Source organism: Anopheles nili, chromosome 2 (assembly GCF_943737925.1).
Source record: "Anopheles nili chromosome 2, idAnoNiliSN_F5_01, whole genome shotgun sequence".
Classification (NCBI taxonomy): Eukaryota; Metazoa; Arthropoda; class Insecta; order Diptera; family Culicidae; genus Anopheles; species Anopheles nili.
The window spans coordinates 12,466,189-12,493,524 of record NC_071291.1 but is presented as its reverse complement, the minus strand read 5'-3'; the positions used below and the strand labels follow the sequence as shown (position 1 = coordinate 12,493,524).

Below are 27,336 nucleotides of genomic sequence, written 5' to 3'. Positions count from 1 at the left end.
CCCACTGTTGACCACTTTCTTGCAGAACTCGCAGTACAACTGGGCGGACATTGCAGAGCCCCAGAATACCTCTTGTTACGGTAAGTGGTTTGCGGATATTCAGACCGCCATTAAAGTATGAAAACTTCAAGTTACTTCATTGGTCTCCTTTTTCCAACAGGCATGATTGATCAACGCTGCAGCCTCCCACATGGAAAAGGCTTGGGAGGATCCACCTTGATCGATTACATGCTGTATGGACGAGGAAACGCGGCTGATTACGATCGCTGGGCGGCCCAGGGCAACCCAGGCTGGTCGTACAAGGACGTTTTGCCGTACTTCCGCAAATCCGAACGTTCGGTATTGCGAGGTCTCGAGAACTCCACCTACCACGGCACGGAAGGCGAGCTGCGCGTCGAATTTCCAACCTTCAGAACGAATCTGGCGCGCACTTTCGTCAACGGAGCACGAGAAACCGGCCAACGGAAGCTGGATTATAACGGCAGGACCCAACTCGGTGTTTCGTACGTGCAGACGACAGGACGAAACGGCATGCGTCAGACAGCCTACCGGGCGTTCATCGAGCCTGTGTTGCGGGATCGTCCTAACCTCTCCGTAAAGGCTTACAGCCAGGTGTTGAAGTTGTTGATCAACCCTACCACGCAGACAGCTTACGGTGTAACGTACACGAAGAACTTCCGCAACTACGAAGTCCGTGCTCGCAAGGAAGTTATCGTAACAGCGGGCAACCTTAACTCCGCACAGTTGCTCCTATTGTCAGGTATCGGACCAAAGGAACACCTTCAGAACCTAAACATCCCCGTCGTGAGCAACCTGCCCGTTGGTCAGTCCTTCCACGACAGCCCAGTATTCGCCGGATTGACGTTCGTCCTTAACGAAACAGGTCAGGCTCTACTGAGCGACGCCCGCTTTCAGTTACGTTCCCTCGGGGACTACTTCCACGGACAAGGTCCATTGACCGTACCAGGAGGTGTTGAAGCGATAAGTTTCGTTCGTACGGCAAGTGCGTCCACCGAGCCGGGTGTTCCGAACATCGCCATCGTTTTCTCGACCGGATCTCTCGTCTCAGACGGTGGACTAGGACTACGCAAAGGCAAACGCATCAAAACGTCCATCTACGATCGAGTGTACCGGCCACTCGAGAACCTCCGCAACGACCAATGGACAGCCAGCGTGGTCTTGCTACATCCAGAATCACGCGGTCACCTAAAACTGCGCGGCATCAACCCGTACAGTGCGCTCAAAGTCTATCCAGGCTACTTCACCGACGATCGGGATGTTGAGACCATGCTCGAAGGCATTAAGGAGGCAGTACGCATCTCGAAGTCACCCGCAATGCGCCGATATGACGCCCGTGTACTCGGTGTTCCGCTGCCAAACTGCGAGCAATGGGACCTACGAGATGATGACTACTGGCGTTGTGCCATCAGGACATTGTCTAGCACGGCCTACCAACAGACGGGAAGTTGTAGGATGGGTCCGGTCGGTGATCAGTTGGCGGTTGTGGCACCTGATCTACGCGTGCACGGTGTTCAGGGACTCCGAGTGGCGGATGTAAGTGTAATTCCAACCACAATTTCTGCCCAATCGTCTGCTATCGACTACATGGTTGGAGAGCGAGCTGCCGACATCATCCGGAACCAGTGGGAACAGGTTCCTGTGTCGGGCGCATCAAGCAGTACAGTGGGTGATATTCATCCATACGTTAGGGCATCTCAATAAACACACGCTATTTATTTGTAATCTTCGATTCTTCGCCTCTACTTTGTTCGGTTCAACTTTTACTCTCGAAACTGTCCAGCTGTCTCGCGCGTTCGCGGAAAGTGAAACGTTGTTTGCCTTTTTTCCCGCTCTTTCGGTCTATGTTGACTACAAATGAACGTTCGATCGGTGGTTAAATTTTCGCATCTTTTTTTTTGGCAATGCCATACTCCTCCCCGTAAATGTTTGTTTGTTTTTTTAATACTGAGAGACTCCGCGAAAGTGATGAGCATGCTACCAGCAATTGTTCAAGCAATGGAGTGTTTTTTTTTGGATCGAGTGGTTCAAGCACTACTTCAACCTGCGCTCGAATAACTCCACCAAACAGGCGGTATGTGGCTGGTACACAGATACCCGACTCGGTAGCGAGTACTTTTGAAGTTTCCGGCTGCTCTCAAGAGCCTGTAGCATCAATTACGACTTGAAGTATGCAATCAAATAATTATGCAAATAGCTTACTTACTGTCACATACTGTGGGAAATAGGAATAGCTCATTACACACGTTTTTAACATGAAAAATAGATTTTCTGGTGAAAAATGGTATCGATTTGTTGCGCAATTTCGGTCAAAAAAGCTAGTGAAATAATGGGATTTTTTCCATTTTTCATTGGTGTTGCCTACCAACCATTTCGGTGAACAATTACAATGTAAAAGGCCAACGCAATGCAGGTGTTGTACCCAACTAACAAATGTTCCATTTTTATTTTTCAACAATTGTTTATCCTACTGTCATCCTTTCTCAGTGCTTCAACAAATCTTAGACACAACAAAGCACACGTATAGCCGTACCATCATTCAAACACATCATAAAGCAAGCAAAGGAGTCGTTATTTATTCATTCAGAGCGCCATAACAATGTCCGTCGGAAGAGGCAGCAAAAGCAAATGCTAGAGCACTAAGCAGCAGCTCTCGGCGTGGGTTGATGCTGGAAGCCCGACCGGTTCGCTGTTCTATTTCACCCTCTTTTTAGTTTGAAAAGAAGAATTCTACAAACATTCGCAAACCGCGCACACGCTTTCACCCACCCACCAAACTCTAGGACTGTTTCTATCCCTCGGCAGCAGGATGAGTTTCCCTTTTGTGTTCGTCATTCGTCGGCGAGAAATGCGGAAGATGAAATAGGAGGGTGAAAACTCACTCACCACCACCAACACCGGGTCTCTCCCATCATCCATCGGTTAATCTGCCGCTGGAAGATAAGAACGGCTCAAGCGAACAGCAGGAGGGAATTTCCTCACCGAAACTCATCGCCATGCCGCAACTTCAAAAACATTGCATATGCATCCAATTTCCCGGCCGGTCGTTCCAGTTCTCTCCCCTACGGTTATTCCGAGATGAGACACCAAACGTGAAGAATCCTGCATTTTCCCGCCAGCGCTGCTGTTTAGGCCGGTAACCCCTAGCAGCGCACCGTACCGAATCGCGCCTAAATGAAGGCAACCCTCGCACACTCAACGTGGAATGGTTTTTTTTTCTCGCTTTCCCAGCAAGTTTGCTCAACGCACGCTTTTCCCGAACCAACCGTCAGAGCGTTATGTTTCGCTCTCGTTCCTCTGGTTCCGATTTCGGAAGCCTGTTCATCCTTGTTGTCGAGGACGACAAACAACATTTCCCGCCGGCTAGAGAACGCCGGTCCGGTCGTTTGTTCTGTGGTGTGTCGCTTGAGGGAAATAGGAGGGAAACTACAATGCACCACACGCTTCCAATCTAATCGTCCTCCGGGCAGGGCTTGGCACTACACTAATCGCCGTGATGAAAGATTATGATGAACGTCGCCATCGTCAAACGGGCGTTTCGGTATGGTCATTAAATTATTGTGGCTTTGGAGCAGGGGAAATGCGAACTAACGTAGCGTGGGCGTCGGGAAAATGATCGAGAAGAAATAGAGTAAGCCTAGGCAAAGCTTTCGTCAGCTAATGTCGCTCGTTTTGTTGAAATATCGTAGGTAGTTTTCCTCGCATTAGTCCCCGGATATTACCGGTGGGTGGATCATAAAATACGACAGCTTGTTTTAGGCCTTACTCATCGCACCAACGTAAATTTTTTGTTAATTATTACATAATATTTTTGACTAAATGGCGCTAAAACTTGTGAAATTTAGATTTAGTAAACCACAATATCTTCCCTCGTAATTTTTTCCTTAATAAATCAACTAACAATTATAAATTTCACAGTTCACAGTAAAATTATGAGTTTTACCAAATCCTCTTTAAGCTACTTTTTCCATCAGCACCCTGCGCGTCTAATGTAGTTGCACTCCCTTCGGAGAGCTCTATTCTATACAGACCAGCCTCCGTGAAACGTTTCACAGTGCTCAATTTCCATACGACCCCTCTTCGGACGGAAAATGCTGGCCTTAAATTAATTCCTAATAGCACACTCCGCATTCGCCCTTGTCGCGTTGAATACGACACGAGCATAGCGTAACGGGCATGGAAATCTATTTCACCACGAATAAAAGAAATGCAACCCTCAAGGGTTACCCTAGCAGCAGCTCGTCATTGGCAACATCGTGCTTACAGTCCACCGTCTGGACGGAAAGGGGGGTCCGATAAAACATCCTGAACCTTAAACTCAACGGCGAATCTCCTTTTCGCAGCTCGAGAATAACACACCCGATAACAGCCAAAAAGCATCTTATGGGTATTGCATTGGGAAATGGTTGAATGGCTCTAGCGTAATATATAAAATATGAATATTTATCCTCAGGTCCATTGCAACCGGTTGAAGGCTGCTGTCTGAGGTGGCACCCCGAAGCTAGTACCAGCACCTGCGTAGCAAAGGTCCAACACTCGCTCTCCCCTAGTATTATTCCCCACCAGAGCAGACAAGAAGCACATAAAACCTCCCATAAAACCCATAACGATGCTGGCGGCTTCATACATTCCGCAGCTTCACAGCCAGAAGCGACTGTTGTTGAAGTGTAAAACTTTTTCCTTCATTCGTCTATTTCTACACACACGCACACACAATGGGTGCTAACGCACCGACTGGGAAGGAAAGATTTTTATTTTTAAATTTTGCACAGAAAACAAATAAAAAATATATTGCCCGAGCGAAGCGTCGTTTCACACTCAAAATTAACAGAACGAAATCGAAGCATAGGAGTTTGACTAATTTGATTATGTAAAAAAAATATGCAAAACATTGACAAACTTAAAAAAACCCGTTGGGTTTTTCATGTTTCAGTTCCCTTTCGATTTTTTTATTTAAATACTTTACCCTACCAATGATTACCCTTTTTTCTCGCTGCTGAAGCCCTGAATGAAGATATTCTCGCCAACAAAGACGTATTACTTTTTATAGCTCATTTCTCTTGTTCCAGCAGCGTACGACTCCTTGCCAGGCGACCCAGTTTCTCACGGAACGGCAACAACACAGTATCCTCCTTTGCTCCCGGCACCCGCTTGGTACATACAGGAAAAAGGGTACATCCGCGACATTTTTGCCGCAACCCCACACCACAGCATCAGGACGGCAGGACGAGCTAGTTTTCCACACCAGCACCAAACCCGACGCTTTCCATTAGTGGGGCTGCCTGGCATCAACCACCAAGCAAGCAAAAGCGAGCAACCACATCGGTCGGGATTTAACCTCAGCCAGGAAAAAGTCCAGCCTACCCCGGTACGGATGCTGGCCAGCAGCACCACCAGCTACCACCATTTTCGAGCGAACACAGCATATCCATATTGCAGGGCAGCTATTTTTAGCCTCCCAAGTGGAGGAATGACGTCAACAAGCAACGCTTCTCCCGGCCCATCTTCCGGCACATGATCCGGCAGAAAGCGAGATGGGTGTTCGCGCTTGCTATTCCTCCCTCCCCAATGAGCGCCAGCATAAATATTGGGTGTGGGTGAGAGGGTGTCCCCGTGGGAACGGCATACCAGAGGAAGACGGAACAGCCAGGCAAGCAATCAAACGATTGAACAGCGAGAGCACGGAAATATCACGTGATAGGAGACCACTGGCGGAGTGCGGATGCGTAGTGCTTCATTTGTTTTCCATCATAAACTAGTAATGAAGCACGTCCCAGCTCGCAATGGGAGTGTGGCATGTTGACGGATGTGGGGCAGCAAAGAAAAAATACTCCTATCAAGGATACGTGTTCGATACGATCAGTGCTCCACTCGCTGGCACTGGCATCCCGAATTCGTATGTGAATACGAAATAATTACACCGATCGATCGAAGATAAGCGAACAAAAGAGCTTCTGGTTGGGAATTTAGATACGCTAGATTGAGAATCGGTCAGAAGTTGAGCAAACAGCCGAATTTTGCCACACCCACGGTTAGTCATTCCGCATGGGAAGTGAGCAGGAAAGCAAAGTCAACGGAACATTAATGGGACACACGCAGACAAACACAAAGCCCGGCGTCAGTTGACTGCTGCTGCTGCTGCTGCTAATGACAAACGGTTTGGCGGAATAATTTATACTGCCATGCCACATGCCATCACATACGCACATCGGCACGCCAACAGCCGACTCACTGTGTGTAGCCCAACAGCGAGTTATCGATTTTAGTCGTGCAACATATTTAAAGCACCCCAGGCGGGAATGGGAACACATTTACTGCCGTACCGGACCGTCCCATGGTCAATGTAGTCACCGGAACAGAGTCCTTTTCGTCCTCGCCGGCGCCGCGTGGACCACCGCCGAAGGACAGAGAAAAAGGCACGGCTTTCCATTAAGGACGCACAATCTCGCGCCTTACGCTCACGCGTACGCACCCCTAAAACGGTGGATGGAGGGTGAATGGAGAGAAAAAAAAGAAAACGAAACACGCTAAACTATGGTCCTCGACCCACCACCCCCCTATGGTGCAGGATGACGCGCCCCATTTCTGGGACATCCTGGCGCCACGGTTCGAGCCGGCGGATGACTTTTATGACGGCGGCTGAAATTGCTTCGTCCGTTGGGGCGCGAATCGGGGGAGAAAGATGGTGAGTCCTTGGTGAGGTGGAGGAAGTCGATGAAGCATCCGGTTACTTAAAGTTTCGTCCTGTTCGTCGTTTGCCCAACAGGGTTCGGAAAGAGAGTGAGAGAGAAAATGAAGTGAAAGACGACACTTGCAAAGAAGAAAAAAACTCGACTCAACATCTTACAGGTCGATGATTTAAAACCGTTTCACAAATGTATCGCACTCGCTGGCCACTCGTGGTGTACTGGAAAACCTGGACCGGGAATGGGACCAGAACCTGTGGAATCTACCGGCGAATCGTCGTGTTGCCGGTGTTTAATTAGCAAAAGTGCTACCTTCCCTCCATAACGGATCGATACCGGTCGCGATCGGTCGTATTTTGCTGCACCCAGAAGGCTCGCTGTCAATCAGTAAAATAAATAAGATATCACCAGCCCATCCACGTCAAACCCCATTGCAGCTAACTAATCGAGCTCAAATGGATGCGGTGGTGATTCGGTACGTTATCAAACTAGGAAAAAAAATGTTTTAATGGGAAAACTCGCTGGCTCCAGCGCTGACGAGCGATAGTTAAGCGGTTGGTTCACCACTGATGGCTGGTGAAGTATCACTTTACACATTGGCCATAGCAGCCTGCCCGAAGGGAGTCGTTAACATTCGCTTGCCGGTGAATCGATTTTCCACCCATTAAGCCCTCCATGGACGGGCCAAAAAGGTGCCAACTAACGCCGACGACATGCTTCGGTTTCGATGGCAAGGAAAGCCCTTCAAGTGTCCAGAGCACTCGCAGCCCTAGAAGGCTTTTGTCTCACCGCCCGAAAGTGGAACACCGTGAAAGATGAGCCAGATGAACTGTTCGGCCTGAATCCGGCTTCCGAAGCATTTTTTTTGTCTTTCACCGCTACCTCTGCGTGACTTTTCCGCACGAAAAGTCCTTCACGAGGGAGGAAGCGAACGGATCCACCGGAGGATTATGGACATTCCTGTCAAACATTCAGTACCCTCGGCCATTGTGCACTGCACTACCATTGTGTATGTACTTTTTTTTTAAATGCAAGAAGTATCCTTAAGAGAAAATGAATTTATTCGCCTCAATCGAGCAGATGCGAATCACGACGTACAGAAAGCAAATTAAAATGCCCATATATTTTACTTATCTAGAGAAGATGGAATTCCGAGATAACGAAACAATCTTTCAATTATCATTTAGAATCAGAAACACATGTTATCAAGTTTCCAGCCAAAGTGTGTAATCAAAAAAAACATTAGTGATTCAACAGCATTGCCGACATCTCGTAGCTTGCTGCTTATCGGACAATTTTTTCCAGCCACAACGCAGACAATGACGACGGAACATGATAAGGACACGAGTGAAACAATACGAAATAACATACCTGATACGATGAGGGCCTCGTTCGGTCCAACGGTGTGTATGTTTCCCATGACTGCGGCGTCCGATGGAGCTGGATTTGCTGGATTCGTGTGTGTTTTTTTTATATTTTTCACTACTGCTCCTGCAGGGATTTGATAAAAAAAAATTGAATCCGTGTCACTAACGAAGGCTCACTTCACTATTGCTGCTGTTTCGAAAATTACTCTCACTTCTTTCACTCGCGCTCTCTCTCGCACTGCACAGGATTTTCACGAATCAAAGCAACCATGGGCCAGGAGACCTTCAGTTCACACACGAGCAAAATAAAAGCAAACAACGCTATTAGGTGAACCGTGAATAGAGGGGCAAATAGTGAAATACACTTCGTGAATTAACGAGCACATTTATCTAAGCGTAAAACAAATATTATTTTCTAACACAAAACACATCTAGTACACTGTTTCGACCGGAAAGCACCTCTTCCGAGCGCGTATCCTGGCGGAAGCACCAGAGAAGGATAGCGAAAAGACTGCAAGGAAATTGCCACTTCCACAACGGCAGGAGGCTTCGGCTCCGACTCTCACTATTGCGGTATTGTAAATTGACGCGAATTTGATTCGGGAGTAGCGCCACCGCGCACCGCACGTCACTCCCCGCACTATTTTATGGCCTCTATATTTCGTTAGACAGAACACCGAAAATATTTCACAAGCGCTTATTTCTCGATTGCGAACAGGCAAACATGTGGCTGCCTACCGATTCAAGAGCAAAAAGGCACTCCCTAGTACACTAATAAACCAAATTTAGACGTGCAGTAAATGAGTGTTTTTTTTTTCACCCAACACTAGAACAAACGCACCCTCGCTTCGCGCCTGCGGATGATTCAAACGGCGGCTGTGGCAGTGGCAAACAGTGCCAGAAGTCCTCGAGAGTCTGCAAGATGCCGATATGTTACCACAACACTAAAGCGTCCTAGCTTCCTTCTCAGGCTTCCTTGCCAGTAGCACGTGAATGGAAAACTTGTTATTTTCTCACCTTTAGCACACTACTTTGAGATTTTTCTACTGCGCTTTGTTTTTTCTGTATAATTGTCAACTCAATTGTCACTAGCACGCAAGCGGCATTAGGGTGTATACACACAAATTGAAGTAAAATTTCTGACAACTACACGTGTCCCAAAAAGGCCCAAATGCTGTCTTTTTCATCTATTGACATCGCGTTTCAAAAGAATGAACATTTTTTACAGTACTAACCGTTACACCGATCTATTTAAACATTCAAAGAATTTTAAATTTAAAACACATACTGCAAACTAGTACAACATGTTTGTAAAAACAATTGCAACACAACATTCATTTCAGGTGGCTAAAATTGTCGGATCAAAAACATTTTGACTTGTTGTTTTATGCGTAGACTTATAATTTGTTTTCGTTCCCATCACGTTCTACTATCTATTACACTTTATCGGATTATATTATTTATTCTAACGATAAATATAATGTTGAAATTTTAACTAAATAACTCTGTCAACTGTTTCATACATGTGTGTTTCAGACAAACTTTCCCCACGTAATTCAAAAGATAACATTATCAAATTGCGGTTTAAATAAATAATTTATTTGACTCCACACAAGTTTTTTACATGAAACCAAAAAATTATAATAATTTACATTAAAATTACGGTGAGATATTATAGCACCATTTGAACATTTTGAGACAGAAAAATTTTGACATTTGTACGGAAAAAGCTGACAAGCTAAAGCTTTGGGAATTATGGCTTCACTATGGAACATCTTCGTATACGCATCTGAAAATATCAGTAAGTTATATAATTTCACGCGTAATCATGCGTAATTCAACTCCTAGTGTATCATGCAAACTTAACTTGATAATTTTTGTAAGGTTAGACTTTTTTCTTAGCTTAAAGTTCGATATTCAACCACCCACCTCTAAGATATTGCCTACCACTTCCGTTCAAATTATGACCGCTCATGCGCCCACATGTGCGGAAGCTCCGACAATATTAAACAAAGAAGAGAGCTATATGCATTGTTCCTTGAGCATGAGCGAGAAGAAAGATGTCCATCCATCGGAGCCGTCGGTCGCACTTTGAAAAACGTTCACAGTAGAAAATAACAAGCTAGAGAGTGGAAGTGCGTGCGAGTGCGCTGCGAAACAGAAAGATTGGGCGAGAGTAGAAGTAGCCTGGAAGGAAAAACGCACGTAAAAAGGAGGAAAATCCGGAGTGGCCGCTTCGAAGTGGAAAGATACCCTTTTTCCGTGAGTGTGATATGCGTTTTCTCCTACCCATAAGTGCACCTGGAATGTTCTTTTCTATCACACCAATCCGCATTAGTCAACACCTTCGTGGGGGGGTTTTTCCAAGTTTCTTTGTGTAAAATAGGAAGAAAAACGTTACGTGTATCCTGTTTGGAAATATGCAGTTTTCAAAGTCGACCATGTTCAACGCAATCATGCCTGTGTTGCATTATTGAACAGAAAATTAGAAACGAGCGAACCACATTACTTTCCAATCGTTGTCTAACCCCCTTCTCCTACCACTTTTGCTCTTTGTATGACCCTGGGGCCCCAGCTACTGGTAGAGGCTACGTGAGTTTTGATATTTTTCGTGGCATTCATTGTGAAGCATCTGTGTTACCACATTGCAAAATGGTGATGGTAGCCGTTAATATCTCCCTCCCTCTGTAGCCAACGGTTGCTTTGCACAATGCTGTGTAGCCGTGGTACATTGTTGAAGGTGAAAATGTATATTGCGTTGTATCGAACGGGGCCGCCGCCGCCATCTTGTTTGTCGAGTGCTCGCGCGCACGTCCACATGCGCAGCCACTCTATGCACGAAATATACGAATTGTTGTTTTTTTTTCTTACATTTAAATGCCAAACATTTCGCTACGTTTACGTTACATAAAACAAGACAATTTTTAATGGACCTGTGTAATGAGAAAACATTTGTCCGTTGGTACACGTAGTCGAGGCTATCAATGAAGGTTTATTCAACGCTTAAACATCTCATGACAGCTAGTGCTCGTTCTAATCGCGCACGATTGTTGTTTCTCTTTTACAGAGTGTGACAACGGCCCACTTATATACACCAATAGTAATTGTAAGGAAGAGCGCGGTAGTTGTCCACCACGCACGCAATCTGTTATCGGCATCGAGTCGACCAGATCGTTTTACAACGTGACGGAAGAACGAAGGCAGACAGCCCAAAGGACAAGCACCAGCTAACCAGCAGTGAGTGTGTGTCTCGTTTGCATGCAAACGATTGGTGGTGTGTCGAGGACTTTCGCAAGAAACCAGAGCCTGAATATCCGCGTGCTGTGGGCTGCGAACATCGCAACAGAAAACATAGTGTTATTTTTGTAGTATTAGAATTATTGCTACTATACTGCGGTCGTGTATTTCGCCGTGTTTCCCTACCTACAAAAGAAGGCAACGCGCCCGTCGGCCCGTCTTGGCCGCTGGTTGCATTTTGTGTGGAAATCACCAAAGCGCGAAAGAGCCAGAGCGAGCCAGCCAGCCAGCCAGCAGCGAAAACGGTTGGGATCCGTTTTTTTTTTCCATTGTTGGCTATCCGTCAAGCGGTTAGTAGCGTGGCTCGGTACGTTCAAGCGATCCCTTTCCCAGCGTTGTGCTTCGAAGCCAACAGCCAGAGCGAGCAAACGGGGTCACAAACAACAACCCACTGCCTATACCACCGACTGGCGAGAAAGGGAGAGAGCGAGACAAACGACGACGCCAGCTGCGCACATAGCAACCGTTCGTCGCGTCGTGAAGGAAGCTGAAGGCACCGAAGAGGGCGAAAACATCGAAACAGCAGAAACCAGGCCTCTGGCGGCGACGTTGGATCGTGTGTGCATGTGTGCGTGAGACGTACTGTGTAACCGTTTCCCCCCGCTGTGATCCCCGTAAGCTCTCTGCGCTTGCTTTGGTCCGTTTGCTGCGTGCATCTCGACGTCGCGATCGTTCGTTATTGCCCCACGCGTTGCTCGATCGCTTGCGTGTGTGGTGTGTTGTGCTAGTGCTGCTAGTGCTAGTGCTAGTTGAATGGTTGCGGTCCTCGAAACCGATGCGTTGTGCAGAGAAAGCCAGCAACAGCAAAGAGAAAGGCTGCGAGCAGCAACAGCAGCAGCAGCAGCACAGCGAACCCAACGACTGTCGCTCATTGTAGCATTGTAGCGTGCTGGCGAAACAGGCAAATGGTAGTGTGGTGGTGGCTTTTACTTATTCCATTCATATATTCTGTGATAGATAGTGAGCGATCGACCGAACACGAGACCGCGAGTGAGATTGCGATTTGAAACTTTTTTGTTGCCGTTGTTTTGGAGTCGCTCGAATGCAACGATCGCGCAGCAATTTGCCCAGTGAAATCCGGTAGTGGGATTGCGTTTCCGTGCGTACCTCTGTTGCAAAAGCTGCTCGTTCTGACGAAGCTGCCCCATCGATCAGTGGTTAGCCGATGAAGATAACTTTCTCGTCCTGCGAGAAAACGACATCATCCTTTTATCCGTCTGACGCCGAGGCCTTCCGTGAACGGTGAAGCATTCAAACGCAACGGTTGTCCTGGAAGCAACCGCACATACCGAAGTACACAGAGCTAACGCAAACGAGCGTGTGTTGTGCATTTGATCTACGTGCAAGGAGCAACATTCTTCTAGAAGAAGTAGAAGAAGGAATACACACAGGAGTTTCATTCGGTTGCATGTCCCCTCACTCACTGACAGGACAGGCAGACACGGGTCTCGACGCTCTCACGGTAACGATTCTTCAAGCCACTGTTGCTCAGAGAAACGTAAACGTAATAAGCAGACGAAGGCAGTTCTAGAGAAAACCCCATTAAAAAAGTTATATGCTGTACATCTTGCATTTGATTTTTAATCGCAACATATTTTCCTCAAAGTTCAAACGCAGCGAAAACTCCGTTGCCACCACCATAATTGCCGTATAGTGTATGAATATGAGTGTGCGAGCGAACGAGAAAAGCAGATATATGGAGTGCGTATACGACTCGTGAGCAAAGACAATAGAAGAGTACGAATTAAGTGCGTGTGTTTCTTTTCTCATCTTTTGTTGTGGATCGAAAGAGAGAGTTAGAAAAAAAGAAAGAGCAGATTAAGGCGAGTGAATGATTTTAGCAGCGAAACACACGAGATCAATCGGAGCGATCCTGACATTTCTAGTGTTTCGAATGCGCGAGCGATAGTTTTTTGTGTAAATAGCGTTACGAAAATCTTAAAAGTGAAAGTGCAAAAAGGAAGAAGGTGTAGGAGCCAAATCAAGCTGTGACTCGACTGAGCGAGAGAAAAAGAGAGAGAGAGAGAGACAGACTACTCCAGTTTGCCGCAGCAGAGCTTGTGAAAGAGAGAAACGCGATGACAAATTCGCACAACCGAAACGGCCGCAACGCTGGCAGTGGAAGCCACGCTGAGCGATACTTTCACAACCACAGCCCCCAGCAGTTGAGTCCTTCAGGGCAGCATCAACAGCAGTCGCAGCAGCAGCAGCAGCAACAGCAGCAGCAGTTGCAGCATCAGCAGCATTATCATCATGCTGGCAACGGTGGCAACAATAATGGAGGAGGAAAGCAGCGCGGCGGTGGAACCGGTGGACCGGGAGGAGGACGTGGCCAACGTTCGCCGAGTGCAAACTACTTCCGTAGTATTTACTCATCGTCGAGCGCGATACCGATAGTACAACAACAGCAGCAGCAGCAGCAACAACAACAGAGGCAACCGTCCTCTTCGCCGACCGGTGGCCGAGGCGGAACTGGCCGCCATGGTAACAGTGGCAGCTCAAACAGCTTTAATCAACGCTCCAGCCCCAACAACGGAGGAAGCTTCTCCTTGCTGATGTCCTCGCCACTCGGCGGTGGAGCTGGTGGGCCTGTATCAGGCTCTCCGCCAAACTTTTCCCACTTTGCTGGCAGCAAGTGTTACGATGCGCCTGCACCCACCGCGTTGCCGAAGCCTCCGGTCCACTGGACGACCGTTGGTGGCGCTGGCGGTACCGTCAGCAGTTCCTTATCGTCCGTGATGACGATGTCCGCGTCGTCCTCGCTCACTGCGTTCGGCGGAGGCAACAAAAAGGGTGCGACTGGCTCGGCTCCCTCCATCAACGGGGTGTTGAAGCAGCACCAGCAGCAGCAGCAGCAACAAACTCGTCTGCGGACTAAGGCGATGAAATCGTGTGCATCGGCTGCGGCCAAGGCGAGCAACCGCCATGCAGCCGTTTTTGCACACAATCCAAAAACGGTTTTCAACGTGAAAGCTTAACAACCCGTCGCCACCACACGTAGTAGCAGTAGCAGCAGCAACATCGTCAGTATCGATCATCACACGGTTACGGCAGCGAGGACCACGAAGACGGTTGTTCGGATGGGCGAACGCAAGCAAACGGCGGTATCTGCGATGGTATCGTTAAAGGAGCAAAACAAGACAGCCACAGGGAAGGTAGTGATCACTGGTAGCGAAGAACAGAAGTTGTCGTCTCAACTGACAAAACTGGACGGAGGATCGCCTTCGATTAAGCGGAAACGGAATCGACGGAAGAAAACGAGCCGACAGAATTGAGTCAATGCAAACCTGGAACACAATCCGTATTGAGCAAAACGAGCACACGAAAGTGAAGAAAAAGCGACAAACGAGCCGAGCACACATAGTGAAATTTAGACAACCGTGGATTTTTGGTTGAATATCTTGGTACCATCTTGGAGCTAAAGAGCTTGACTGAGGTGAAAATGGCCGATGGAAGCGTGCTTGCGGACCAAAAGGAAGAGGCGAATTTGCAAGGCGACCAGGAGGTATCATTAAAAGTCTCAACGTAAATGGAATCTCGTTTCCTCGATTAGTTTGCCCTAATATTGCGCAAACGGCTTAGAAACACTCCATTGCATGGATAACGAATGCAACTAAATGGACTCAATCGCCATAGCGCAATCGTCCCAGTGTTACGTTTCAACAATCCGTTTCATGTAAAGGTCGATCCTTTCGAGAGAGAAAAAACGGAACGTCAGAATGTGTACATCCGCTGGGCGTTGCGTAGGAAAGCCAAATTGCAATACATTTGAAAAATGTATGCCATGAGATCCTCTAAGATGGACGTGACCAATTTTTTCGAATTCATCCTGTGCTCGTCGTACCCTTCTCTTGTTTGTTAAGAAATGAGAGAAATACTTGAAAAGTTCTCGAAGCTGCCGTTGTTCCGGGTTGTTGTTTTCACAACAAAGAAGTAGATGTAATTGCACCAGTCGGGATGTAATGAACCAGCAACATCTCATTATCGTTGTCGCTGTCTCACCATCCTGCCTCTGTCGCCTACTGAGCATGATGATCTCTAATTGTCCTCGCTGTCAACGCCGTTTGTTTGAGCTGACTTTAGCTGCGAAATGCTGAACGAAGATGGATGGAACGCTGGACGAAAGCAGACGAGCAGCAAGGGAGAAGAAATGGAGTAGTCTTACGTGTATGTATGTAAAGAAATTCTTATAACTCTGTGTTTATTTTTGTTCCGATCGTTCTATTTTTGGTACAATGATCAAGTTATTACTTTTATTTGAACGATCCATTACGATAAAAGGATGACGATATGACAAGAAGGAATTAGATAAGCCAGGAGCGGAGATTAAGCAACAAGGTCGCGCAAACTGTGACAAGATAGAAATAGTGTACGAGGTGAACCCGATAGAATTGCGAACAATCGTAAAGCAGTTTTTATTGGTGTAATTATCGAGCTATTGTGACGAATCAATGAAAGGCAGAGAAGAGAGGGTGGTGTGCATTTTAGATACAAACGTTACAGCAGAGTAACAAAAGAAAGCAGATATAGAAGCCAGTAGTTTGTTACTGGACACAGAGCGGTTTGGTAGGGATATTTTGCACATTGAATTCTGGAAGGATGCAAAAGCGTGTGTGGGTGGAATTTGCGGGTGGTTTTGGGTGAAATGCATTTTCAGCATAAGGAGAAAGTCTTGGACTTGACTTGTTTCACCACCCAACTAAGCGCAATCGTATTATAGCAGCACCTGAACATTTTGACCCGATGTTTTTGTTCTCATTTTTGCCATACTCTCTCCCTCTTACCGTTTGTATTTGTGCGAAGTCGCTTTTTAATGGACCAAATTTTGGCAAACAATAAACATTTGTTGATTTTTATTATCTTTATTATAAGATAGTTTTACATATTCCGTTTTTTTTATAATCTTGTCAGCTTCGGGGTAATACTTCGTATACCCAACTGAGTTGGTAATGGGCAAGCTATGAAAACATAGTTTTCATTTAATTTCCCAAACACTTTCATTTGAAACCCTTCGGGGAGGAACATTTGTTAATACCCGATCGATCCACATGTAGTTGGAGAAAATTGGTATTATGACGATGAACTTCATGTAACGCAGAGTGACGGCGGTAGAAACTGTTTTACAAGAAAATATCGTATGGCGCCAGCTGTATGTGTTTTTGCAATATTCACAATCGTTTTGGCGTAGTCAGTTTTGCTTTTTAATTATTTCTTAAGCTTTTCTAGGCAAAATCAATACTCCGACGAATTTGAAATTTGGACGAATACCGTCGTGAATGACACTTTTGAAGCATACTTTTACTTTAACGCGGGCATTTTGGGAGCAAGAAACTGTGTGAGCATAAACGATCAGGGTGTTTGGAAAATATACGTCACATTTGTCCGTAGACCTAACCAACGATGATGCAGGACGTAATGGATTGTTGTTTTTTTTTTCTCTTTAAGAAAAAGGTGATATAAATTTGAATTTTAAGAAACGATTTTCTAAGCTAAACAAAACCACTCTCCCCCGCAATCGTGTGTGTACAATATAAGACAAGAGCGCACTGATGTTGAACGCGCGGGAGTTTATAACCTATGGCCGTGGAAGGCAATAGCGATTGTACAAAGAAATCTTATAAATTGCACACATTCAAGTGAATATCTACCACAAACCATCATATGATGTATAGTAAGTGTAAATGAAGATGGAAAAAGGAGGAAAAGGTGTCTATTACGATGTACCGTTTCTACTCAGGCCAGCGTTGGGCCTTAGTCGCGCATGGAAATAATGGCCAAGAGTTTTAGTGCTATTGGGAAAAGCTGCGCAGTGGCACAATTCGCGGTCTACACCATCACCCAAATAACGCAAACGAATAGATGCGCGGTTGGTACGCGAAAATATCATACAGATGAATTTATATTTTACGTTTAATTTTTTCAAATTTTGAACCATCATTTTATCATCATTATTATTAAGCAATTCTGAATTCTGTTCAGGCAACGGGCTGAAATTTACATACTAGGTACAATTGGAGTTCCCAACATTTTTCAGGCATTTGTTGACATTGTTTTTTTTAATTATTATTGGCAAACAATTCGACGATGGATACATACATAGATTTAACGAAATTCAACTTGATACGAAAGAGACGATTTTGTTTTTTTTTTATTTACACCAGCAGAGATATTTCCAATATTCTCAATTTTTCAACTTTTTTGTTACATGAATTCACTTCATTTTGCAAGTTACAAGAAACACTCCAGCTGTACCTAGTATTGAATTTCGCAACCACAATCTCTGACTCGTATTTGTCTTTTTGGCCATCAGAAGCCGAAATTCTACTAGATCATCTCAAGCGGCCTTTTCTTTTTTTTCGTTTCGTTTTCGTATTTTTTTATGAGTTCTATCACCACATTTAGTATCAGCAATAGTATTTTTCCATCGAATATTCATCTATTGTGGTATCATCATGCACCCTCTCAGCTTCCATACGCATTGCTGCGCTAACATCTGCGTAGCGCTCGTGTAGGAGGAAATTTTGAGGCAACAATTGCAGTACAAAAACCAAACAACACTAATTGTATGTTTTATTAGATAAACTCATGTGTGATGGTGGTTGAAAAATAAACGTTACAAAGGAGAAGCACAACAAATCGTTCCAGAGTCCGCATTGCGAGATACGATCAAGACGAATTTTGCTTTGGCAGGAGAGAGGATGGATGTGAAACCACCGCCAATCTCCAGACTTTGAGTGCAATCGGGAGAAAATATATGCTCCAACGGCAATCATTTGGAATAGAAGGAAGTGCAGGAAATCCATATCCCTCAAACGGCTCGCGATCTTTACAAATTATGACAAATGGCACGAAACAGAAGAAAAAAAAAACTACACCAAAACTACTTCCACATCATGCATTGGCACTAAGTGTTTGTTATTACTACTTGCTTGGTGTCTGTGTACTGTGGTCCGTGTTAAAATTGTTTGAAAAAAGCCAAGGAAATCTAATAAGGGATTTAGTAGTGTAGTATCTAGCTACAGTCTGATTCAAAAAGGACGGAATTGTGATGAAGAAAATAGGCAGTCTTTCGTGGACGTTGCGTTTGTTAATGCTTGCTCTTCATGCTGCGAACAGGTGGAAAACTATCTTTTTTGAGCTTCGAATGTGAAATGAAGCAATAGTGACCGGCAAGTGAATCGTTCATTTTGTGCATTATTTGCCTCAATTCATAAAATGTTTCTGATGCATTGTCGACTCAGGAAGGTTTCTTCCAGCATTATGTTCCCAAATCGAGCATACAGGCAGCATTCAAAGACGTTCGAAACGAACTGGACCACGATGTTTTACTACTACATATTTTAGTTCATCTTTCAAGTGCAATTTGCATCCTATGCTCTTATCTAAATTCCCATATAATAACTACGTGAGCTCTTCTTTCTCTCTATATTTTTTTTTCATTGGAAGTGTGATAAAATTGCTTGTGTTTTTCCTCGATAGTCATAGTTTACTTATTGCAATACTTTCATTTTATTTTATGTAACTAATTTTCGCTTGTGTTTGCCGTTCCCGACACCCGGATGGTCGAGTTCCGCTATGATTCATGCTGATCTCAACGGATTGTGTCTGTAAAGCGCGCGTTGTGGATGGTAGAAGAGTATGTCTCCAAATCCGGCACCACCTCCTATGTGGTTGTCTCCTTTCATGCAGAATGGCAAACAGGAGCGCCCATTTAGCAACACTCTGTCCAGAAGCGGGTGTTAGAAGCATTTTTTAGAGAATTAAGAAGCAACGACGAAAGTACGAGACAACTCTCGGCATGTCGAATGCTATGATTTCTTCGGTAGCTTACAATAATTGGTGACAACTCAAAGGGAAAGATGGTACATTTCAGTCGACCAATGGACGGTTCTAAAAGCGTGTCCACGTTTAAAACGTGTGCGTATTCTGAGTGTCTATGTATAACGACATAATCGAGTGCCAGAAAGCGTTGGTTTCTACGTGTGTCCAGCTCGGTTGAAATGTATGTTACTTTCTCTATCTACCTACCAAACGACAACGCGCGATAGACAATCTGATCATTTGTTTTTACTTTTATTCTGTATCAATGTTCAAGTTCATTCTCTTTCGTCTACACACCGGCTCACAACGCATGTTGGAAAATATTTTTTCTTTATTTTTTTTGTTCACTTCAAAAGTTTTTTGCAGTATAATATGCGTCGTCAATGCGTCTTTATCTCCTCCACTCACGCTATTACTGTATACACATGCACGCCCAACGAAGCGACATACAAAAAGTACAAAAATATGTTAATTTATGTTTTGTTGTTTTCATTTTCTATCATTACTTTCTCTACTATCCTTCTCTCAAACATATATCAATACACATACGCAATATTCGCGCTTCTCCCTTGCTTTCTGGCATAAAAAGTCAGAATGAAAGCCAATTGTGTATCTGAATGTGAACAAACAAATATACGCAACATTATTCTCTATGTTTACAAACAAATATTCAACAGAAAGATTCAGTTTTGGAAGACCCCTTCGCTGTATCGATCTGTGACGGAAAGCATAAATCTAGCATGATACATGCTTTCATCAGTTTCCGGTGCTACAACTCTGTCGCGCATTCCATTTTTCCTTAATCGTATTTCCGTTTGAAAACAAAAACTATCTTAATATTCTTAAAAAAATAAAAAAATACGTTGTCGCTTCTGTTTGGTTGAATATGTGTGTAAACAGTAAATGCACGAGATCGGACGAGAATACGCTACTATTTTTAGTCTTCATGTTGTGATACAATACAAGTTTTCGATAAATATCAAATTTGGTAATGAAGACGGTGATGTTTCGATTATTTTTTTTTACATTATGAAAGCAAGTGGTACACCAGTTCCATGCATGCTAAATTACGAAAAAATAAAAGTCCTGTGTAAAGGAAAGAGAATGGGCAGACTATATTCACTTAATTAGCGATGGGTTATTGTTAAAAGAGATGTTGATTGTGCCACGACAATGCTTCTAATGACAGATGAAATTAAACTCCACCTGTACACAAATACGTTGCAAAAGGCAATGCATTCCAGCTATGATTTGGGCGTCGCGCATCATCGCGAAATTTTGCAAACATGCAAAGCAGGGAATTGCAAAGCAAACAATTTCCAAAAGATCAACAATCATAGTTTTTCAACATCTCTTATCATGGCTGCGTGGTAAATCGTTATCGAACTGAATGGCATCCTTACAGGTGGGCAGGATATGCTTGGCTGGCTATAGGCGCGCAATGACATCCTGTCATCCACGACAAATAGGAACGCATGCGAGGTAAACGAAGCATTTTTTCCGTTACGTTTTGTTAGTGTTTAGGACATAAGTACTTCGTTCTGTATATTACAGAGCTGTAAGGAGGTACGACGTGGTAAGTGAGCGCTCGAACTTGGGGCAGTCAAAAGGACTCCCCAGTTCCAATGCAGCCTCTCCACTTTTTATCCCAATCCTAGTAAGACGATTCCTTTTGTCTGGTCAACCGTGAAGTTGATCAGATTGGCCGAAGTATTAACAGCCTGCCTCGCGTGCGCGAATCCGTGCGATTATAACGGTTGTGGGGTGTTTCGTTGTTCACCAGCCATAAGCCAGTCCTTTTTGCCGATAGAGAGGGTAATATTTTCGAAAACGCAAAACGACGCATGCCGCTTTTGGGTTGTGGTGTCCGCTGGTTGAACTTCTGTCCATCTTGGGCGTGCTGTTATGAGCAGCATGGGTTTGTATCATCTTCGTCCTGATTTGCTTTATCATGCGAAGAAGATCGCGCCAAAGCCGTTTAGCAATTCAAGCAGGTCGTGAATTTCGAAAGTAAGCAAAACCCGAAGAAGATGCAGAACAATTTATCCCCCTTTCCACACACACGCCATAGCACCCACTTTTTAGCATAAATTAAGAATTAGACGTAACCCACAAAAAACAAAGGCAAAGAGAACAAGCAAGCTAGAAGATGATGTGAAGGATGTCCAGCCAAGGACAGATATATTTCAAGCAAAGAAGCATGCAATATGCGGTGAGTAATGGCAAGCAGATAAATCTTAGAAATAAAACAATTAATGTTAAAGATAGAAACTGCTGGTGATTGTGAGCAATTGAGAGCAAAGATTCAAGGATAAAGCAGGTGCGAGAGATATGAGTTAAAGAGAAATCGTCAAGACCAGAGAAGTGTCTCGTAGCAGGGAAAGACCAGACATCAAAATGTGAATAGTCAAAAAGTTGATATCAATGTGCAAACGCGAAGATGCGCCAATGGCGGACGAAAACATAACAGTAAAACAAAATGGTAGAAATGTTTGTAATTGTTCTGTGATCCCCCTTTAACTGATTTAGGGTTTGCTGCCTTTTTTTTATTGGTAACGCACCACGAGCCGAAGCAAGCTTAGTATCCACACTAAGCCGTTTTTGGTAAATGGATTTAGGCCCTAGATGAATGCAGAAAATTTTCCAAAGCATGGATCATCATCATCTACCCGTACACGTGAGCTTCTTCGTGACGGAGGCTGTGATGGTTGGTGTGGGTTGGTTGACGAGCGTTTCTATTTCCAGTTTCAATTGAGAGACTAAGTGTAATCGTATGCGGTTTTCCCTCACCCCACTGATCGTCAAAGTGGCCGTCACGATCGCTGCGTGGTTGGAGATGAAAGAAAAATGGTGGGTTTTGGCGTTGCTCGTGTAAATCATTGTGCGAACAAGGATGAACACGCGTTAATGACCAAAAAGGCAGCATCCAATTAAACATATGAAACAATAACAAGGAAAATCAACACTACAACGTAACTTATACTTGATCATTATTGCAATCATATTTTATAAATGAAGAAAAACATGCCAGAGCGTAAACGAAACGCCGAATTAGAGAAGAATAAAAGCTCTGTAGCAAATACGCGAACACGCGCGACATAAAGGCCCCAAAAAGCGTGGCGTGAAGGTGAAAAATAGTATCAGACGAAATTTGCGCTTCAACACACATACGCCTCATCAAGTATCAAGATCCTAGATCTCTCTCGTACTACCAATGAGTGGAGAGAAGATTTCAATCTATTACATACACTATTACCAAACTACATACTTTCCTGTCCCCGTTCTCTGTAACCCACCCATACCCAACTGATCAATTTTCTGGAAATATTATATAAACTTTCTCACAAATACGTAGTTTTCCAGCACAGACGCGAGCCAGATAAAAGCTCTTTACCCCCACCCAAATACACACACCATCGCAAATACCAACAAACGAAACGATAGTTTCCTTTATTTTCACGTAGTTCGAAGCATGAACGGCATTTTCGGAGTCCTTGGGGGGCCCCGTCTATGTTTATGTTTTGACGCGAACTCCAAAGATATATCCTGACGAACAGTCCCCCCAGAAACACACGAGTGGTGCGTGCGTGTATTTCGCTCGTGTTTCAGCTGTAAAGCGGAACACATTTCCATTCACACACCTCAGAACGAACAACACAACAACACGCATGATGAAAATTAAAACTATTTGCTCCAAAGTTCAATGTGAAATTTACGAAATTTAACAACTGCATGTAGAAATTAAATAAAAGCCAGCGGAGCTGATAATGTTTGTAGCGCTTATGTATGTTGAAGCGGGGAAGGTGAGAATCCTACACAGAAAACATGCAGAGAGAGAGGCCCCCTGGTTTCTAGCGATTCTTGTACCTAGTAATAGCAATTATCGGCCGATAAATGTATCGAATAATTGAGAAAATACAGTAATACACAAAATTCACCATTGCGCAGAATGTTCATAGACGATCAATTTAAACAAACAAGAAAACCTCGCGGTTTATTTACAATTCACAAGTATCAAAAATTGAACTTCAAATTGACAGTAATCGATAAACAGTTGATTTCAATAGCACACATCACCCCGCAATTGTATTTCTTGTGTTGCTTAGAAAAACTCGCAAATGCATCGATTTTCTTCTATAGACTCACTTCATCCATCGTCCTTATCTTAAGGCGAGAAAGGCATTCGTCTCTCTTATGTGTGTGTGTGTGGTATTATTTAACAGCCACATTGTCAAAGCAAAGAGCCTTACACAAAAAAGGACGCCCACATTGGTAGTGTACTGTAAAGTTGTACCGTAGGACAAGCAACAAACTGGAAAGGAAACGTGAACAGAGAGGCCAAACAGTGGTAGAGATAGCGCAAACTACTGCTGCAACACACAGTAAGAACACGAGTGTTGTGTGTATGTTTGTTAGGAGGCCAGCGGAAAAGGCTAAAGCACAGTTCAAGCAAAAACCCGCAAGACCCCGAAGACGGGCGAGACTCAGTTGTAAAATTCCATTCTATCAATTTTGTACGAAAAGATCGAAGTAGAGTGCAAAACAAAAATGAACAAAAAATAGCACATTACGCTCTACTTCGCACAATACAACAATCAACAACAAACAAACAAAAAAAAACAATCGACGATTTCATTTTTCCGCATTCCCCCACTCCCCTCCCATTTCTCCGCGGTTATGGAATCAACAAAAGAGCAAATTATATGCCACTATCGAAGTATAAAAAAAAAGATTACATCGATAGAGAAAAATTGTGTTTTCTATTCTTCCCATCCTTTAAATCCTGCCTAATTTAAGGTGATCCTTACATCCCACCTATTGCTTATCCAATCCTCATCCCTCTCTTAATCCCATTCCCCCGGGCTTCATGGCGTTACAACAACAAAAAAAGAATATCCTTCCCTTTTCCTTTTCCATCCTCTTACGCCATGAGGTCCACACCCCCCCAAATGGTTTGACAAAAGAATTATATTAGCTAAATCTGCTAAATGCAACCCCGTCTGAGCATACCAATGCCAAAGACGCATACATATCGTGTTGTTGGACTTTCGAGAGGAGCCTGGATGTCTTTCCGTAATCGGCCTAGGAGCGTTACAACGTGGGCAGCCAGTTCCGGAGCCGGAAACCGCCATATGATGCCTCTTTCAACATACAAGGTAAGTAACTACGAATTGATGCGGAATGAACGGAATAAAATTAAACCCGAATCCGAAAGCCCCTTACTCATTTTCATTTATTCATTTATTTTGAGACCAGTCACGCAAAGGTTTCAAAGATCTGAATAATTGCAATACTTAGCCATAAATCTGAATCTTTTGAGGATTTCGTTGAACAATTACAGCTACATCGGTATGGGTCACGAACGTTTTCTTTCGACTTTAAATCTCTATTGTGCTACTCGTCGTGAAGAATACTAGTCGTCTGACGAACAGTCATTAGAAAAAAAACACACAAAAACCACCCCTCCGGCATAAGTCAACGACACGATCGGGGTCAAACCGCGCGCATACATTGGTTGTGGTGGTGGTTTCGCAGCAGCAGCATTAGCGCAACATACATATTCTTTATGTATGGCCCCGTCATGGCGCAAACGAAACCATTGTGGCCGTTTAAAAAATCAACAACGTCTCGACATTGTTGATGCGTTAAAATGAGTATGCTAGATTTTTTTTCAAACTCACTTCCCCCGCCTCTTTCAACTCGGTTTGGGATTTTAACCCGTAACTGCCGTAGCGTAGGATGCTTTGTGATGGATTGGGGTTTGCAGCCTTTCAACTATGCATGTGAGAAGAGGGAATCGTAATGAGAAGGTGCTTCTGTCCTTCACCAACAGTCGGTTGCACATGACCGACGTCGTATCGGTTGATGTGGCATGCTTTGTTGTGTTATCTTCAGTTAAAAAGGAATTAAAAAAACAATCAGAACGAAGCTCATTTTACTCGGCTGGCTAAGGGTTCTTAAAGAAGCACCGATTGCTTACGAAGAAACTCACTCACCCCCACCATATGCGATAGAGGATACTCGAAGGGCGGCTTGCCTTCGTTTGCATAACGCGTGCCTCTTTGGAAGCACCAGTGTTTTCCTTTGACCCTGGCATGTTTTAACAACTTACCAGCTAGTGGGATTGTCTGTCACGTATTTCATGGATATCCCGACCAAACGTGAGTTAGATTCCACTCGGGTTGGAACCCCCTGTTAAGTGTCGCTCGATGCGATGGTGGTGGTTTTGTTGAAAGTTTCTTCTACCGTAAATTGACGACCTTTCTCGCGGTGACAAACACGCTGAGATTTTCGTAGGTTGGTTGTATATTGTTTTTCCAGGTAGAATACGCAGAACTAAACTCGATCTCAGAAACAACAGCCAGATGGGCCGGAAAGGACAAAAACCATTATCGGTTACATTCCATCCGGAACTTTTAAAAGATTTTGTGTATGTTTCAGCTCCAAAAGAAACGCGTTCAAATAGGCTCGTTCAGGAAAAGCGTAGTCAGCTACCTGCTGGATATAGAACCACAGGTATTGCTGCATCATTTCCAACTTTTTTTTCGGTGCCCTTGTCCTAATCCTCTTCTATACCCAACCGGATTTTCGAAAAACAAAATGTACGACCTCTCTCATAAACACAAGCAGCAAATCCAGCAAAAAAAGACTTTCAGACGAATGCATTCATTTAGAACGATGATGGCAAAATGCATTGTGTTTGGTTTTCTCTTTTGCACGAACCATGGAAATTCGCGATGGCCACGACGGAGACAAGGAAAAAAAATCAATACCGCATACCAGAACGCCAAAACCCACGATTTCTTCTCCCAAACGAAAAAATGGCACCACAGCGCATGACTTAAAGGGCGACGATCAAGAAATGGGCAAAAAATAAAAACCGAGTGCCAATCGATCGTTGACTGCAAAAACTTCAACGTGCTCGTCCTTCTCCGTCGCCATCTCATCACACCGGCCGCCCCTAAACCTTTTGGTTGGTCATCATCATCGTCATCAACGGTGTTGTGTGCCGTTTGGTCCTTGGTCCCTCGGAAAAGGGGGGTTTTATTTTTGGGTCCACTCTTTTCTACCGTCGGCGTGTCAAGAGCGACGCGGTGACGGTTTTTCTTTCCCAAAACCCACCCCGCGCGTACGAACCAACGAATTTTCCGCCCGTGCGTTGATGATCTATTACGATAAGAATGTAAGAATGTTCACTTCGTTCGAACGAGGCGCGATTCAACACACGCGAACCATATCTGGTTCGAACGAGAACCGTAATGAAGGGATTCGAGCCCCAGCAGCGTATTTGTGATGCTCATGTGAGCTTCGAATTTCCCACAGACTGGCTGGCGTATGTCGTCGATTATCGTGGTGAGACGATAGGAAGTGGAATGAATTATAACAAAAAAAAACACTCATCCCTCGTGGGCGATTATCACTGTACGCCCCGTGATGGGAATGATAATGTTTGCCGTTTGATAAGGGCAAGGCTGTTAAACGTTACTAACAGACTGTTTGGTTGGAGTACCTAAAGTACCCCCAGGCTTGGCTAGGAAAATGTCAAGTACTCCGGAGTGGGAAAGTACCATAATCGAAATGAGTTAGCATTTGCTGATGATAAGCTTGTTGTTTTTTTTTGTTCGCAGGTGCCTTTGGCGTTGTAAAAAAACAATTTTGTACAGCTCGTTTCCCTGGCTGGCTGGCATGGCGATGCAATCGAGGAATCCGAACCTCAATATTTCATAGTGTGCAGCAGAAGGAGGATGTATTTATAAATCATCCTCACCCGCCTTGTAGGGGTGATGCGCTGGGTGTTGTTGCAACATCAAAATCAACCCCCCGGGATAGGCAGTTTGCAGGTCATGCTGAGATGATATAATTGCAAGCTCTGGCCCGTAAACAAGCGTGCTTATCTCATTTCCGAATCGACTCTTTTGACCCCGTGACGGTGGTGTTTGCTTCTCTCTCTCTCTCTCGGGGTTTATTTCAATTCTCCAGACTCTGACGCTGGGCCGATAAGACGCCACCCTCTCGAAGGATGAAGATAGGACATTTCTAGCTGCCTGGTGTCGTGTGCTTGAGGAAAGCATATGTGTGCCTTTAAGGTCTGACGACGATAACACCCAATCCCCGGTCTGTGGGAGTTTATTGACCGCTTTTGTTGC

At 44.5% G+C, this 27,336-nt stretch overlaps 2 protein-coding genes across 3 annotated transcripts in view; one reads left to right on the top strand and one right to left on the bottom strand.

Annotated features, from left to right (window-relative positions):
• Positions 1 to 8,144, bottom strand: part of LOC128721762 (flotillin-2) — a 129,429-nt gene extending 121,285 nt beyond the window's left edge. Inside the window, exon 1 of the mRNA XM_053815547.1 lies at positions 8,076 to 8,144. Coding sequence (XP_053671522.1) covers positions 8,076 to 8,124 — 49 coding nt within the window. The 5' untranslated portion in view covers positions 8,125 to 8,144. The remainder of the gene's footprint in view (positions 1 to 8,075) is intronic.
• A 2,058-nt stretch (positions 8,145 to 10,202) lies between these two features.
• LOC128731655 (neurogenic protein mastermind) lies at positions 10,203 to 14,346 on the top strand. Of its 2 annotated transcripts, none has more exons than XR_008411690.1 (2): positions 10,203 to 10,333; positions 11,139 to 11,189. XR_008411690.1 is itself a non-coding variant. In XM_053824786.1 (2 exons), the coding sequence occupies exon 2, from the start codon at positions 13,447 to 13,449 to the stop codon at positions 14,344 to 14,346; it is 900 nt and encodes a 299-aa protein (XP_053680761.1). In that variant the 5' UTR covers positions 10,239 to 10,333; positions 12,975 to 13,446. The 2 variants fall into 2 exon arrangements, 1 of the variants encoding a protein (XP_053680761.1); XM_053824786.1 differs by lacking the exon at positions 11,139 to 11,189 and adding an exon at positions 12,975 to 14,346 and having other exon boundaries at positions 10,239 to 10,333.
• The last annotated feature ends 12,990 nt before the right edge of the window (positions 14,347 to 27,336 follow it).